This window comes from Euprymna scolopes, chromosome 21 (genome assembly GCF_053919585.1).
Source record: "Euprymna scolopes isolate OS-2025 chromosome 21, ASM5391958v1, whole genome shotgun sequence".
NCBI lineage: Eukaryota > Metazoa > Mollusca > Cephalopoda > Sepiida > Sepiolidae > Euprymna > Euprymna scolopes.
Window position 1 is genome coordinate 25,225,229 of NC_136502.1, and position 18,342 is coordinate 25,243,570.

At 28.7% G+C, this 18,342-nt stretch overlaps 1 protein-coding gene across 1 annotated transcript; it reads left to right on the plus strand.

Annotated features, from left to right (window-relative positions):
* Positions 1 to 815: 815 nt before the first annotated feature.
* LOC145242745 (protocadherin Fat 4-like) lies at positions 816 to 17,782 on the plus strand. The gene is made up of 7 exons (XM_080105887.1): positions 816 to 1,060; positions 2,810 to 5,252; positions 7,547 to 7,709; positions 8,378 to 8,664; positions 10,399 to 12,798; positions 12,925 to 13,087; positions 17,363 to 17,782. Exons 2-7 carry the CDS (start codon positions 2,853 to 2,855, stop codon positions 17,650 to 17,652), a joined length of 5,703 nt encoding a protein of 1,900 aa, XP_079962013.1. The 5' UTR covers positions 816 to 1,060; positions 2,810 to 2,852; the 3' UTR covers positions 17,653 to 17,782.
* Positions 17,783 to 18,342: the final 560 nt, after the last annotated feature.

The following is an 18,342-nucleotide window of genomic DNA, read 5'->3' on the forward strand; positions in this document are numbered from 1 at the left end:
GATCATTTATTAACATTATCATAAAATATAAAATAAAAAAAATGCTATTGAAGAAATTAAGCTAAATTTATTAAAAATGCATGTCTGTAGTAAAATATAATTTGTATATAACACATGAAGCTGTAGTTCCAATCCATTTGGTTGCTAGTTTATTTATCCACAGATTCCTACAAGAGTTTTAGAGATAGACACCAATAACAATATATATTCTAATTACCCGGGTATTTTGAAACATAAGTTTAAGAATATCATGGGATTTGTATTTGTACTTGACATACATATTAAAGACATACTTCTTTTTTACATTATTTTATTGATTTGTTAAAAATTATAGGGATTTAAAAAATAATAGAAATTTTAATAATAGATTAAAAACTTGCAACCAAAGTGCAGACTGGTACTCAATAATTTCCAGCATATGCTAGGTGTGTTCAAGGGTCTAAGTACTATAAATTTACTGACATTTATTTCAATTAATATCACTTTACTTACACCCTCTTCCACCAGTCAATGTTGAGTAAATCATTGAGTTTCAATAAAAATATTGAATAAAGAAAATAATAGGCTGAGAGCTAAAGGGCAAATTACTCATACAGTCCTGGACAACGCCGGATGTACCTGCTAGTTATAAAATAAGCTAACGTTGCTTATTCTATATAATTTGTTAAAACGATAAGTTTACCATGACAGAAAGAAAAGTAAAAATATAATGGACGAATAACACTTTTTCATTGCATTTTAAGAATTATTATCCTTTTATTAGATAAAATTTAACTCAATATTTAATCATTTCTTTTTTAATTTATTAAAATAATGGCATAAGGATTTTTTTTTTTTTTTTAATGTATAAACCCGTTTTCGTAGTTTCGTAGCCTATAATGCTTTACTCTCTAAAGAGTGTTTATAGCAGCCATTTTACAGACTGCATAAGACATAGGACTGCTGGATAATATCTAGAGTGAAACAAAGAAAAACATGTCACCATGATGGAATAAAGCAGTATTATGTGATGTGTTCTCGATGTTGTTTTCATATAGTATAAACAACTTTCAGAACAAAGGTAAGTTGCTTTTATCTAATTTTACTATTTTTATATATTATAGTGCAAGAAAGTCTAGAGAGAAAATTGTAAAAAATGAATTGCAAGATAATTTTCATCAGTCATAATGTACAGAAAATGTACACATGATATAGATTAATCAAAATAAGGACTACTGAATATTTCTGCATGGTTTTCCTTTTATATTCAGTACATTTTCTTTAATCATTTTTTATAATGAATCTTTTATTTATTAATATTTCAGAATAAATATAATTTATTAGAAGCTTTTTAGGAAATAATTGTTTTTAATCGTTTTATTTTAATTGTATATTTTACTTTTAAATTAATATAGAATATTTATGTATCTGTTTCTAAAATTCTCTATTATTCTATAATCTTTGATGAAAATAATTAAATGTCCTTTTTCATTTCTCAATTAGATATATACCATGTACATCTCATTTTGATATTTCCAACTTGATTAATACAAGTAATAACTGATACAGGAGTATAAAAATCATTTCTGAAATATTTTCTACTGATATTAATGTTTGAAAAGTTAAAAACATGTTAGAAGAACAAAAACTAAAATAGCACAATTTTATGGCCATTTTCATCCATCTATTTATTGCTATCATTCTAATTGTGATAATAAACAACTTTTCAGTTTTAAGATACATAACTTTTATCATAAATATTTAAATTCATAGATCTTTATAATTATAAGATGGTAATAAGATGTTTCTCATCTATACATATTATTTTTAATTATTTTAAAAAATTTTAATCAGATACTAAGATTTAAAAAATTCCAAGACATAAAATGAAACAAAATTTTTTAAAATCTTCTTTAAAAATATAATTTAATTACAAAATTAAATCCATCAGTTTCTTCACACACAAATTAGTCACTTTAATCTTTTATTAATAGTTATAAAAAGAATGAGTTATTTGTAATCCTTGGAAATTTTATAGGAGCTTGAAAGCATTTAAACTGTCATTTCTGGTTTTAACATTTTTAGCAAATTTTCGTGTATTAAATGTTTTAGAAGCTATTTATATCCAATCACTTTATAATATAGAAAAGAATTAGTTATATTTTTATAACAACTTGGTCGCAAAAATGATACCATAATAATTAAATTTAACATCCAAAATCCTATAAATAAGAAAATGGTAAAAAATGCATAGCTTTATTGAAAAAAAAAAGGGTGAAACGAAAATGAAAATAAAAAGCATTGTGTAGGTATAGCTAGTTGTCCATATTTTATTACAATAAATCAGTATTGTAATTATATTTTATAATTTTATGTGTTTACTTGAAATTTTTTGTTTATTTGAAAGAGTTTGTTTATTTCTCACAATTGTAACTTTACATATTTTTTTTATTTAATTACTGATATGAAAATTTGGACCTTAATTTGAATCTTATGCTTTTTCTTTTTAAGAAAATATCTAGGTCTATATAAAGAGAACAATGAAAAACCTTGTTGATTTATTTTTCAAAATAAAAGTACCATAATTTTTCATGTTCTGGAAATTTTTATGTTAGCAAATGGTTTTGCCAATAGAAATATTATTTTATTTTTTATATTTATTCATAATAATGATTGTTAAGACAAACAGAAATGCAGTCTTGAATTTGAAATGATATTATAATATTTTTCTACTGAATTATAAAGAAAAATACTTTTCACATAATATGTAAAATTTAATGTATACTTTAAAACTGTGACAGTGTATTTTTTTTTTTTTTTCATATTTCAGATATCAGAATCAACACATTGAAAATAATTATTCATAAGTAAAAATGATAATATTACAATCATACATCCTTATGTGTATCTTGCCTCTGTTTAAGTGCATAGATCTCACATATTATGTTGAGGAAGGTATAAGTCCTGGAACTTACTTAGGAGATATAGGTATTGACTCAGAAGTGATGAAAGACACATCTCCAGATGAACAAAATAAAATTACTTTTAGCCTGTTACAACAAGGTGTCATTGGTACTTCTCCAATGTTTAGAATTTCAGAAGAATCAGGAAAACTCTACACAGCTCAAACTCTAGATGCTGAGACTATTTGTACTTTTAAAAAAGAATGTTTTAAAATGGTTGATATTGCTGTTCAAAAAACAACAACTGTTTTTAAATTGTTAGAAGTGAAAGTGATTATACAAGACATCAATGATCATCAACCTGAATTTCCAGATAAAAAAGTTAATATTGAGTTTTCTGAAGGTGACCGAAAAGGAATGAGAAAAATTATCGCAAATGCAATAGACAGAGATGTTGGTGTTCTCAATTCTCAAATAACCTACCATTTAAAAAGAAACAAAGATGAACCTTTTTCGTTATCAGTTGCAAAAAACGTCGATGGTACATCAAGATTGGATATAAATTTAGAAAGCCAACTCGACAGAGAAATAAAAGATTCCTACAAGATTCAAGTGATTGCAAAAGATGGTGGATCTCCAGCAAAACAAAGTACATTAGATGTTCTTATTACAGTGACAGACGTCAATGATAATGCTCCAATCTTTACTCAAAATGTTTATAATGTTACTGTTAACAACATGGTTGATACTAATAAAGCTGTGGCAACATTATCGGCAAAAGATTTGGATTCAGGTAAAAATGGAATGATTTCATATTATTTTAGTAGTAAAACTTCAGATATTGGCAAAAACATTTTTACAATTAATGAAGATTCTGGAGAAATATTTTTCAATAAAAAGATAGAATTCATGCAGCAATCAACATATGAACTATATGTTAAAGCCGAAGATAAAGGTGACCCTCCACTCAGTTCTATTGTAATGGTTGTAGTAAATTTAATTAATCAGCAGAATAATCCTCCAAGTATTAAAGTAAATTTTGTTTCAACATCAAAGGACAACACAGTTGATATTTCTGAAGACATAAAAGTTGGTAGTTTCATTGCATACGTGAAAGTAATTGATACGGATATTGGCAATGATGGAGAGGTTAGTTGTTATCTTTCACATAAAAAATTTCAGCTTCGCAATATGGGCACACAGAAATATCAAGTTATAGTAAAAGATTATTTAGACAGAGAGAGGAATGACCATCATGATATTATCATCGATTGTAAAGATAAAGGAAATCCTCCATTGAAAAGTAGAAGTAAATTTTCAGTCCAAGTGATGGATGTGAATGATGAGCAGCCACAATTTTCTAAACAATTATTTAAATTCTTCATTGATGAAAACCAGAGATCAAAAATTCCTATTGGCACAATCAATGCCACAGATCCAGACTTGGGACTTGGAGGTAAACTGTCTTTTTCTTTAGTGAGCACCAATAAACAATTTGTACCATTTCGAATCACTGAAAATGGATTAATCTCTTCAATTATGTCTTTAGACCATGAGTTTCAAGATACTTATAATTTTGAAGTGTTTGTAAAAGACAAAGGAAGTCCATCATTGAATAACACAGTGAATGTGATTGTTAAGGTGAGAGATGAAAATGATAATGCTCCATATTTCACATTTCCCAGTGTTAATCCTTATAATATGGATGTAACATATTACCCACATCATACAAAGAACATCAGCCAGATAAAGGCATCAGACAGTGACAGTCAAGAGAATGCATTTCTAAAATATGAAATAATCAGAGGCAATAGCAAACAGATATTCAGCATCAACCAGTACACTGGTTTGTTATGTTCAACTCATGTCCTAAGCCAACAAGATGCTGGCTCATATGAGCTGGAATTTCTAGTGAAGGACAGTGGTAGCCCAGTTCTATCAGCCAGAACTACTGTATATTTGACACTGACCGTAAGCAACAAGACATCAGAAATGTTAAATGCTGTTAACATAAAAAAAGATAACAAGATCCACCTGACTTCAGCAATTATCATTGTGTCTGTAGCAGTGACAATAGCTGTGATCATTACAGCTTCAATCTCAGTGTGTATCCTTCGCTGTTGCAATCCTCGAAGTGTTCCAGTAGCAGAAGGTGGATATGTGAGTAGTGGTCAGAGACATTTGATAAGTCCTCCTTACCCAGCCAATCCTTGGTCTAATGTTGCTCTTCCTACAAGTGATGCAGTTGATATGAGAAGAAACAGTCAACCACCAACACCCAGAATGCAAACTCATCCTTACTCAAGCAATCAACAAATGCTGTCGTCTCAAGCACCAAAACCACAGCTACCTGCAGACTCCGTTTCACAGGTATATTGAATAGTTTCCACACTTTACATTAGTTGCATATAATTTTGTATGTAACACCTTTTCCTTATTTATTTTTATATGAATATATACGGGAATATCTAAAAAATAAATTACATTCATAAACATTTCTCATATAACTATATAAAACTATTGAAATTCACATTGTTTTTTTACTTACTTTCTAATATAAAATATTAATATTTGTATTTTTATCATAAAATTAAGGAAGAATTATATTCATAAATGTTCAGCATATTTGCTTTATTTCATAAACCTGTACTGTTAATCAGAAGTAAAACAATGATATGAATAATTCAATTCAAATATTCTAGTAACAACTATTTTTGTATGTCATATTATAATTGCAAAAGTTCTTGGATCTTTTTATTGGACTTTTTATTGGACTATATAAAAACAAATAATGCTATAATAACTTTGTAATTTTAGTAATTCTTTTAAAGTATAATATTTTTTCTGGATGAAATTAATTGAAAAAATTAAAGAAATTTTATATAATGTTTAAGAAATTTTTAAGATGGTGATTGATAATTTCTATTATTTGGACTACTATATTATTTGTTTTATTCACAGTGTTTCAGTTGATGTAACCTCTGACCTACTTTAGGTCCATCTTTTTGAAGTTGGGAATTCTTGTCAAACTCGGAAACCTGTACAAAATTTTTAACAAAAACTTTTTATTTAATCCATACGACTGAAGAAGAACTGATTTTTAATCAATATTTCTAATCGTTAATTCATATGTCCAGGTTTTAGTTGTTCAAAATTCTGAACAGGTTCCCAAATTCGACATAAAACTTCTCAAGTTTGAATAGAAGACTTCCAAGTTTGAAAAGAAATATGGAGCTTACATTGTTGTGAATATAACGACCGATATGAAAATATTAGACCGCATAATCTAAATAACACAAAGAATTATGATATTTAACTAATTTGTTTTTCTTATAAGTAAAACGTCATAAGTCTGTTTCAGCAAATTGTCTTTTTACACACTGGTGTAAGGGAGAAAACTCATAATGCCTTAAATGTATCATTACTAATTTTACAATAAGGTGGAACATCTAGATATGAAATTTATTGGTTCCAGCTTGGCTTTTGTATCTTGAAATTTGTGTATCCTGAAAGGGATTTTATACAGAAATCCTCTAATCCATTTGAAGCCCTATTTAAACACTCTTTTATAATAAGTGTAAAACCAGTATGAAATAAAAGCCAAATAATACATAACTTAACCATTAATACTTTCACTTGCTAATTATTTTTGGTGAACTTGTACAATGCACACATACCTTATATATTTTTTCTTTTCGTTTTTTTTTAAATTTTTTCAGCAGCTTATTGTCGATTGAACACTAATCTACCAGATTATACCCCCACCAAAATGCAAAAAATTCAATATTTAAATATTTTTAGGGGGTGTTTAGTTTCTAATACAATGTGTGTACGATAAAAATTAAAACAGAAAAGTTTTCTTCAATCTATATTCTTCAAATGTGGTGAAAACTGTATGCATACATTGACTTTTCAAATTTTAAAATAATCTTAATTATGGGGGATAGGTAAGTAGAAAAAATAAATTCAAATTCCAGAAAAAATGTTTTCCAGATAAAAATCAACACGAATATTTCCAGAAAATAGCTAAAAAAATTTAAAACCCTGACTTTAAATAGATTTTAAAGACTTAGCTGCCTGAAAAATATTCTTTCTGTCATTCGTATCTTTCATATTCTGAAAATTTGACGTATGCAAGGATAAAAAAATTCTCACATCACGTTTTGTAAGTTGAAAATTTCATAAGCAGGGTCTTTCCTATCTAGTGGTTCCACTGTATCAGAAACACATTTATTCTTTTATAAAATTGCATATAAACGTTAATTATCGAGTTAAAAAGCATGTAGACATACTGATATTATCAGTTTAAAATGTTCAAGTTGTAAATTATTACTGTCAGTATTTAAAAAAATTTTCATATGTTCAAAACAAGTTACTTTGAAAATCCTTTGAATGAATTAGAATTTAGTTTTGTGCAAACATTTGTAATTGATCAGTGAGAAATAGTGGGTGAAATAAATGGAAGGCAGAATAACTAAGAAGAGCAGAAATGCAATTACATTGGAATAAATCAGAACAAAGTATAACAATATAATTTAGCAGCTATTTTTACCTCCACTATGTAAGAACAATTTTTAAGTTACTTTTATTTTGATTTCTGATTGCAGATCTCATTCAGTGTTGTAATGTTGCATCACTTATATTGACTTCTGTCTTTTTGTTAGATGTATCTTCAAGATGTAGCTTTACCTGCTGGCAGGGACAGAAACAAGAAAAGAACTGAAAGGACCCAAGACTATTCAAGTGGAAAATCTATTAAATCTTCACAAAACCCAAATAGACTTGTTTGGAGTGAAGAAGAGACATTACAAACGGAAAATATAACTGGTAAGTTTTAAAAGATTTTACAAGAAACACAAAAACATTTTATTTCTATTCCAGCATGTTTAATTCTTTCAACTATCAGCAAAACATAAAAACAGTGAACTTGTTTACAAAAAGAAACAAATAAAAAATCAGAAAGGCATTGTGGTAGATTTAATTTTATAATGAAATTATTTTTTATAGGAGTTTTAAGGGATTTGTTTTCGTATTTATACCAGGGAAATTTTTATTTCAATAAATAACTGATTAGTAAATATGTAGAGGCAAAAAACGTAGACATGAAGAAAAAGAAATACAATTTTGTTGCTTTAGAGATAAATCAGTTTTACAAATTGTTCAGTATATTAAAGTAAGCAGTTATTCTCGTTCATTAAAATATTAATATTTCCAAGTATGTTGGTATTTATGAAGGATGATAGCAATGCAGAAAACCTGGAATGGTAAAAGAAAGGATGAACAAAAACAAACAAAGACAATATTTGAAGTAGTAATCTTCATAATTATTTATTTGTTTTTCAATGGATCTTTCATATATTATATCAACATTTCTTTCACTTTTTTCACACGTTTTATTGCATTGGCTTCTTGAATGTGGTTAGCTATATCAATTTTTTTCTTCTTTTTTTTACTTTTAGTTTTTATTTCAGTTCATTTTCTTTCTTATTTTTCAGATCAGAGTACGTCCCAATATTGTAATCCGCCTCCATCACAAAGTGACTTACTGCAGACACCAGTGATGCGGCCATTAGAACAAACCATCAATTATCCAAGTGATACTACAATTGTAGCAAGGGGCTTCTATACATCTTACATGAATGAACATAATCTCCAAACAGATTCAAAGAATTACTCAGGTGTTGATAGTAGCAGTCTCCCTGAGCGATGTTCACAATCAAGAAACGTACCTGCAAGTGGTAGTCAGTCCTCAATTAACAGGCCATTGCCTCCTGTACCTCACTAATTATACATTACATAGATGCTTATATTGAATAATTATTTGAAAACTCTGTATGATTTACAAATAATTATTTAATTCAAATAATTCAACTTCAAGTAAATCAATTACTTTATTTGATAAGAAATGAAATTATTTTCATTTACATTTATTACTGAAAATTCATTTAGATAATTAATATTAAAATTAATTTTGTAAAATTATATTTTATAAAATATATTTTTACAATTAATTTTAATTCCTATATATTATATTTCTGTTAATTTATTTAAACAAGAATGTAATCTTGATCAAAACTTTATTTATATTCCCTTATGTTATATTTTTAAAGTGACAGTGCTTAGAAAGTCTAAATGTACAGAAAAACGTATACTTTTTATTTAGAAAATTAAAAATAATATAGTTTTAATTAAAAGGTTAGTAAATTAATATTTTTTACTAAGAACTTGAATTTTAATTTTTCAAATTTAATTTAACTATTATATAGTTTATAGAGAGAAAGAAACGAAAATAAAACTGTCTCGTTTTTCTTTGTTAGATAGTGTGGAAGTGTAAGAGCCTATTGAAGCAGTAATAGAAAGAAGAAAGCAGTCCTTGATAGAAGAGTAGCTTCCATGGATATTAGTGTTCTGGGTGGTTTTTGATATTTAATTAACAATCACATTTTTTTTTACATGTATATGCGTTTCTATTATTTTTATGAATTTTCTATTTATTTATTTTATGAAATTATTTTAGTTATCAGTATTTAAAAAATGTTATATAACTGTTTCGTAGTATTCAATAAGAAATAACTGGCCTATCACAAAAAAAAACATATAGTAGCCATTACACAGGCATCACACTACATAGGACACATAGTTTCTTTGTAAAAGACATTATAATGTTGGATCATCTGATTATTATAAAGGATACATCAATTAGTATAACCACCTTGTCTTAAGACGATTTAAGAACAAAGGTAAGTTAAAATTTTATTTATGTTCTATAATAAAGAATGCAAACGGCATGCAGATATAAAACATGATCGACCATTGTTATATCAACAAATTTGTTTTATAATAACTAGAACAGCACTTTTTTATCTTTGATAAATTATTCTGAAATATTATTCAAAATATTTTCCTATTTTTTCTTTAAATTATTTTTTTTTACAATAGATGAAATAAAATATCAAAAAACAAAATATATATTTTATATATATATATATATATATATATATATATATATTGTCAAATCTCAGTAATATTTCAATATCGTTTGTGCATCCATGTTAAGAATCTTTGTTCATAAATTCTAATACCATGTTGATATTGACAATTATATTGTAGACTGACAGATATTTACAATTTTTCCTAGTGTATTATTCATTTGTTTTTTAATCATTTAAAATTAATATTTTAAAAAAAGTCTAAAATAATTTATTTTTTATTTATAAAATAAATAAAAATTTAGATAGAGTAATTTATTTTTATTGATATTTGCAAGGTAGTATTTGGTATTTAGAAAAAAATTGACCTGGCTAAATACATTACATGTCTGAGGTTGTTAGTTAAGAATTTTCAGACACACATTTATATATGCATGTATATAATCAAATTTTGCAGCTAGAAGTCTTTGGTAATATTATCTGCATAGAATGTTTATTTTTGTAGTATTATCAGTCATACTAACATTTTATGACTTATAGTTTCTCAGATGCATAACACTGTACATGTTTTGTTTTTTTAATTTAAGATGCTGAAGATGTTTCTGAAAACTTGCATTAACTTCTACATCTTACACCTTTGTGTGTGTATGGATCTCACTTACTATGTGGAAGAAGGGAAAAGTCCAGGTACTTACCTGGGAGATGTTGCTACTGACTCTCTTGTCTTGAAGGACATATCACCTCAAGATGCTCATCAAATTAGTTTTGGTCTTTTGCAAAAAGGTGCCACTGGCAGTTCACCATTATTCCGAATCTCTGAGAAATCTAGCAAACTCTACACTGCCCAAACATTAGATGCTGAATCACTTTGCCTTTTCAATAAAGAATGCTTTCAAATGGTTGACGTAGCAGTGAGGAAAGGAACCACTGTTTTCAAATTGTTAGAAATCAAAGTTATCATTAAAGATATCAATGATCATCAACCAGAATTCCTTGAAAAACAAGCAACTCTTAAGTTTAGTGAAGATGACCGAAAAGGGGCCAGAAGATCAATTCCAAATGCGATTGACAAAGATGTTGGAATTATTAATTCTAAAATAACCTATGAGCTTATAAAACATAGTCAACAATCTTTTTCTTTGTTTGTATCTAAAAGTGTTGATGGTGAATCAAAATTGAGTATAATTTTAGAAAAACCTCTTGATAGAGAAGTAAAAGACTCTTATATGCTTCAAGTGATTGCAAAAGATGGAGGTTCTCCACCTAAAGAAAGTGTTTTAAATGTTGACGTTATTGTCACAGATGTTAATGACAATATTCCTGTTTTCTCACAGAAGGTTTACAATGTCTCAATTCAACATAATCATGAAGAAATTAAACCTGTTACTGTATTGTCTGCTACAGATTTGGATTCTGGAATTAATGGCCGAATATATTACCATACAAATATGAAAACAAATGAAATGACAAGAAATGCTTTTAAATTAAATGAACAAACAGGTGAAATATTTCTAAATAATAAAGTTACTTTAAGAAAAGATTTGATTTATGAATTGTATGTTGAAGCTTCAGATGGGGGGAAACCTCCCTTGAGTGCATTGGCAAAAGTTTTCATAAATGTGATAAATGAACAAAATAATGCCCCAATTATTGATGTAAATTTTTTCTCAACATCAAAGGAAAACACAGTTGATGTTTCTGAAAATATAAAAGTTGGTAGTTTCATTGCTTATGTGAAAGTAAGTGATGAGGATGCTGGTCAGAATGGAGAGGTGAACTGTGAAATAAAACATGATAAATTTCAATTGCAAAACATGGGAACCAAGAAATACCAAGTTATAGTGAAAACTCTTTTAGACAGGGAAACTGAAGATCATCACAGTATAATTATCAAATGTCAAGACAAAGGATCTCCTCCTCTTCAAAGCAAAAGGACATTTTCTGTACATGTGATTGATGTTAATGATGTAGAACCAGTGTTTTCTAAACAATTATTTAAATTCTTCATTGATGAAAACCAAAGATCGAAAATTCCTATTGGCACAATCAATGCCACAGATCCAGACTTGGGACTTGGAGGTAAACTGTCTTTTTCTTTAGTGAGCACCAATAAACAATTTGTACCATTTCGAATCACTGAAAATGGATTAATCTCTTCAATTATGTCTTTAGACCATGAGTTTCAAGATACTTATAATTTTGAAGTGTTTGTAAAAGACAAAGGAAGTCCATCATTGAATAACACAGTGAATGTGATTGTTAAGGTGAGAGATGAAAATGATAATGCTCCATATTTCACATTTCCCAGTGTTAATCCTTATAATATGGATGTAACATATTACCCGCATCATACAAAGAACATCAGCCAGATAAAGGCATCAGACAGTGACAGTCAAGAGAATGCATTTCTAAAATATGAAATAATCAGAGGCAATAGCAAACAGATATTCAGCATCAACCAGTACACTGGTTTGTTATGTTCAACTCATGTCCTAAGCCAACAAGATGCTGGCTCATATGAGCTGGAGTTTCTAGTGAAGGACAGTGGTAGCCCAGTTCTATCAGCCAGAACTACTGTATATTTGACACTGACCGTAAGCAACAAGACATCAGAAATGTTAAATGCTGTTAACATCAAAAAAGATAACAAGATCCACCTGACTTCAGCAATTATCATTGTGTCTGTAGCAGTGACAATAGCTGTGATCATTACAGCTTCAATCTCAGTGTGTATCCTTCGCTGTTGCAATCCTCGAAGCGTTCCAGTAGCAGAAGGTGGATATGTGAGTAGTGGTCAGAGACATTTAATAAGTCCTCCTTACCCAGCCAATCCTTGGTCTAATGTTGCTCTTCCTACAAGTGATGCAGTTGATATGAGAAGAAGCAGTCAACCACCAACACCCAGAATGCAAACCCATCCTTACGCTCAACAGATGTTACCATCACAAGCATCAAAATCACAAGCACCTGCAGACTCTGTTTCACAGGTGAGTGGAATATCCATTATTATTTTACATATATTTATTTACATTTTTATTTGTATTAATTTGTAAATGATTATCATGATTTTTCTCATTGTTTTAATTTGATTCATGTTTTACTATTCTATTTAGATGTATATTCAAGATGTGGCATTGCCATCTGGTAGTGACAGAAGTCAGAAAAAAGTTGGCAGAATGCAAAACTATTCTAGTAGAAATTCTATAAAATCTTCACATAATGATGACAGACAACGTTGGAATGATAGAAACCCAGGACTAATTGAAGGCATGACAGGTGAGTTATGAGAGAAAACTGTTTCTATATACTTGTAACCAGACAGGAAGGTTGTTTTTGTCACAATCCTGCTTCATGAGATCAACTAGTGTAACTAGGCTGTTTCCAGTCCCTAAACCCAGGGACCCTTCAAAATGTAACCAGACACTTACTTGTGACTGGAACTACCACTCTGATGCTCATAGCGCACAAAACTTGCACAACCCTAAGTCTGTGTGGCAATACTCTAAACTCGTGGGTTGGCTGTCTGTTGTCAGATGCTGTGGTTGAGTTTTGGCTTCTCTTAGTTGTAGTTTAGTATCAGGTTCTGTAAATAACTGTGTTTTCAAATCAAAACCATTCAATAATCAATGATAACTCAGAGATCATTTTCTTATAAAAGAGAATAATTATTCATAAATATTTCAGGGTACACTTTGTGCAAAGGAAAGTCAGATTTTTGGGGTTCTTAACAATTTCAAGATGCAGGATTTTTAACTTGTTCAGACAGCTTCTCGATAGGAGGATGGAAAAAAATGCTTTTTCCACTTAGCTCTTTGGGGGAGATATCCAGCCCTGTGCAGGAGCCCAAAGCTGAAGTGTACTCTTCGATGGCCAGCACACAAGTTATCTGCCAAAATTAAACGGTTTTATCAATTTGTCGTTTCCCTTTCTTTCTAGGCCAGATTACCATTTCTTCCTCCGTCATTTGGAGATTACCATTTCTCCCTCTGATCTCTTTTTTCTTTCTCTTTCTTAAACCCCTTTTTCTCTTTCCCTCTCTTCTCCTTTGTTCTAAAGAAAGTTTATTATTATAGCAAAACTTTCTGTTAGGAGGTGGGGGTCCCTCACTTGATACAAGCCATATGATAATCATATATAAGTTCTGTGTTGCATAATATTTCAAGAAAATTTTCCTTTATCAGGTGTGTTTGACATAGTTATTTATGGTTTGTTTTCATATAAATCAACACTTGTAATAAAAACTTGGTAAGTGGTATATTTTAGAATAAATTCAAAGACTACTAAAATAGTTTTTTTTAAATGTTCTCTGCTTATTTAATTTAGCATTTATTTTATAGATTTCCTATTTATAAATTATAAAAATTTGGATATATTATTGAGTTGATTAACGTTTCTTTCCCCTAGATTAAACTATCCCTCAATTTTGGAATTGGGTTATAAAAAAAACCTTTTTTTAATCATTTTAATAAACCATCATTTGTAAATAACTAATTAAGTTATCCATTTGTTTACAAAATTTCTATCTATGACTTTTATTCTTTCACTGAATATTTATCACCTACCCGCTTTTATTCTATACGTCATCTATGACTCACTTCTGTACAATGCTTTCTCTCTGTTTATTAACAATTGATGATAAAAAATGAAAGATTGAAATATGAACAAAAGGAAATGTCACCACAAATAGCAATCCTATTTCTTATAATTGGAAAAGAAAAGTAGCAGAGTTATAACATGTAGAAAGAAGCTAATTTTCAGATTTTAAACTTTTATTTTTTATATCCAACTAGCTTTGTAAACAAATGTTTTCCCCCTGATTCAAACAATTTAACCTAAACTCAATGGGTTATCTCATAGAAAAGAAAGACCTCATAATTCTATGCTAATTTGCTAATCAAAGAATGGATATGAATATATATTTATACATATAATACAAAATTCATATTTATTCTTGATTTTGGATATTGCTCCCAGACATTTTATAATTTGTAATACATTTCAGTTATTTGCTAACTTTAAACCTGAGCAAGTATAATAATCACCAGTTGCATAAATAAAACATAATGTTCCTTTGAAAGTAATCATAATCTTTATTTAAATGTAACAAAACTTTGCAAACAGTTTACAATAGCTCAGTGTCTGGGCTTAAATTCATATAGAACCCAATTTTAGTTTAATAAGTAGAGCTTATTCCTACATTGTAAACAGCATAGACTTGTCTGTGTTATGCAGGAAGGCCTTGAAAATTGCTTAATACATGGGAGTAATTGGAATAACACTCACTGTCATAAAAGCAGTCAAATCTTCACATAGGGGCAGAAGCAATGAGACCCTGAAAGGATTAATGCCAGTGACAATGACTGAATTTAAAATTTGCCTGTGTTTTTTGGAAAGTGTAAACCTGTATTTTTATAAGCTATCTCGGTGGGGTAATGGAATATAAATTCGACTTGAAACTAATATTGTAGTTTATTATTAAATGAATTGAGAAAGTTTTGATCATGTATCAGCTGAGCGCGGTGACAAACATAGTGTGTGATCCCTATGCATCTTACAGGCAATGCATTCACAACTCTGTCAGAAACTGACTGAGGAAAGAAAGGTGGATTTTGCTTTCATTAAGAGAGACCTATTTACATAAATTACATCAAACTTCTATGCAGCACACACATATTTTATAGTCCAGGTAAAACTGTGGATGTTTTGTGGGTGGATCTGCAGAACCATTCTTGATCATGTATAACAGCTCTATGCACTTCTTTCTGAATGGAGATGAACATTCCTAGCTTGAGCAAAGAAAAACCAGATGAAAACCATCAGGATAAAGTGTTTTAAATGCAATGGACCAAACCACTTAACCAGAGATTTTCTCATTTGACATGGTAGAAGAGCACTGGACCACTAACTTCAGAAAAGTGATACTCATTGTTTTCAATGTAGTTAATGGGTCATGTTTATCAGAACTGCCTGAGGGAAAGTTATGCACCACATATTTCTCCAGACAAAATTTGAACTTAGCACTATCAACCATAAGAATAGATATGTGCAAAAAAAAAGTTATGGTGCAATAGTCACTTCCACATGTTTTGCACCATAGTCCGCCAAATGATTTAAATTTAAACCTAAATTCATGTTTTAAAATGGACCTTATTTATTGAGTGTCAATCATTGCTATTTTCAATTGAATGTTTATATAGAATTATAAATTCATTCAGATTGGATCTGCAAATAATGGAAATGTTAGTTAAATCATTATTTTTTATATCTTTAATGAAAATAACTGATTGTCATGGACGAAAGTACCATTCCCAAGAGTGCAATATGTAAACACCTTGGCCTAACATTATCAGAAAACATGAATTGGAATAAATAAATAGATGATACTGCCAAGTCTGCTTCGAACTTGAAAACTTTTCACACCTATCAGTATCCTGTATCTTTAAAAAGCCACCATTCAATCATGCATGGAGTATTGTTGCCACATCTGGTACACCAGCTCAGATGTGGCAACAATTAGTTTGTCCATTTTAGGCAGGGTCTGAAAAAGTCTCTCCCTTAACAGGTTCTGCACTGCATGCAAAGATCGAGTCTATTACCAAAACGTTGCATCCCTGTGCTTGTTTTACAAATACTTTCATAGAATGTGCTCCAATGAAATTACTGCACTTATAACCTTTCAATATAAATATCCACAACCAACCCAACTACCAACAAAATCGGACTTCTTCATTTTAGAGTAATGTATTATGAACAAACATCTTGCTGACCAATTCCCCACTTAAGTTGTCCTCTACAAATTTTACCTTTATCACAGTAGCTTTTTACACAATATGCCTTGTTTAACGAGAATAAAAGATTTTTAAAACTTAAAAAAAAATAAGTGCAATATGAAATTGTATAATAGTAGTAGTAGCAGTAATAATGATAATAATAATAATAATAATAATAATAATAATAATAATAATAATAATAATAATAATAATAAACAATAACAACAACAACAGCAGCAGAAATATACATGGTCGAATTTTTATTCATATTTCTTCCTTTGGTTATATAACAGTTTATATATTATATATACATGATTATTATAATTTTTAAAAGAATGATTTAATTTGAAATTTTTAATATATTTATCAGCATTGATTAATATTTTTCAATCATAATCTTTTTTTGTACGTTTGCTTTAAACTGTTGTAACTAAATATTTCTGATTTGACCTCAACATTTTTATGTCAATAATATATATATTATCAATTCAGAATTAAAAATGTTTTTTTGAAAAGTTGTGTCATTTTTTGGAAACGTTGTTATTCTTAAGTTTTTCAAAGATGAATGAATAAGTATTAGTTTTCTTGTGTATGACACTGTGATCAATTTAAAATTAAATTATTTGTTAGCAAGAAATATACCTGAATATCACCTTTTTCAAATAAGTCTCACCATGTTGTCAGAAACTGTATGACTTTAGTAGATATTGATAATATTAAGTAAGTTTTAAAATTGATGTTTCCCAACATGAAATTAATGATGCTGCTACTTTTTTTTCAGATATATACCCTGCCCAATATTGTAATCCTCCTCCTTCACAAATTAATCAACGCCATACAACAGAGACAAGACCCTTAGGACAGACTGTCAGCTACCCCAGTGATACAACAATAGTAGCAAGAGGTTTCTACACACCCTACATGAATGAAAACAGTCCTCATGCAGATGCAAAGTCTGACTCTGGTGGTGAAAACAATAGTTTATCTAGTAGACAGTTACAATCAAGAAATATATCTGCAAGTGGTAGCCAGTCTTCAATCAACAGACCACTACCACCTGTACCATGCTAAAAGTAATCCCTAACAATACATATATCTTTAAACAAAATTCTTAGTATTTTCAAAATTAATTGAAAGTTAATTTTTTTAACCTAAACGTGATTAAATGTTTTTAGATAAAAGCTTATAACTTTTTTGCATACTTATTAAAATTACATATTTCTTATTTATTCAAATGTTTCTTTCTATTGTTAAGCATTATACAACATTTTTGTTGTTCTGCCATTATTTACCTTTGTTTTGTTTAATTAGTAATTAAAATAAATGCTTATAATTTATTTTCGTTTACTAAATTTATTTATAAATTTAAAAAGAATTTAATTGGTACATACATACATATAAAAAAAACTTTCCATCTTTAAATTTAAGTTTGAGGAAATATGGCTTTTAATTCTATGTATTTGATAATAAAAAATGAATAATCCTAACCAACTGATGGCTTGTAAAATCATATTCAAATATAGATTCTATAATTTTCTTTTCATTATTTATTTATTATTTGAGCACAAAATGGAAATAAAAATGTAATACAATAATAATAAACTAAATTAATTGAAATTGAAATCAGTATCACAATGCAATAAAAAGTATATACATCGTCTATTTTTTGTAGAATTTGTGATAAAAACAACATGCCAGAAAATGATAGAAAGAAAGGAGTAGATTATGAGGGATGAATAGCATAATTTCCAAAGCATTTTT

Bases quoted from the DNA above. Each gene is read 5' to 3' on its own strand.
- LOC145242745 (XM_080105887.1), top strand. From the start codon at position 2,853: ATGATAATATTACAATCATACATCCTTATGTGTATCTTGCCTCTGTTT. The intron at 7,710-8,377 runs GTAAGTTTTAAA...CTTATTTTTCAG, and splicing joins ACAAACGGAAAATATAACTG to ATCAGAGTACGTCCCAATAT. The intron at 12,799-12,924 runs GTGAGTGGAATA...TATTCTATTTAG, and splicing joins CTGCAGACTCTGTTTCACAG to ATGTATATTCAAGATGTGGC.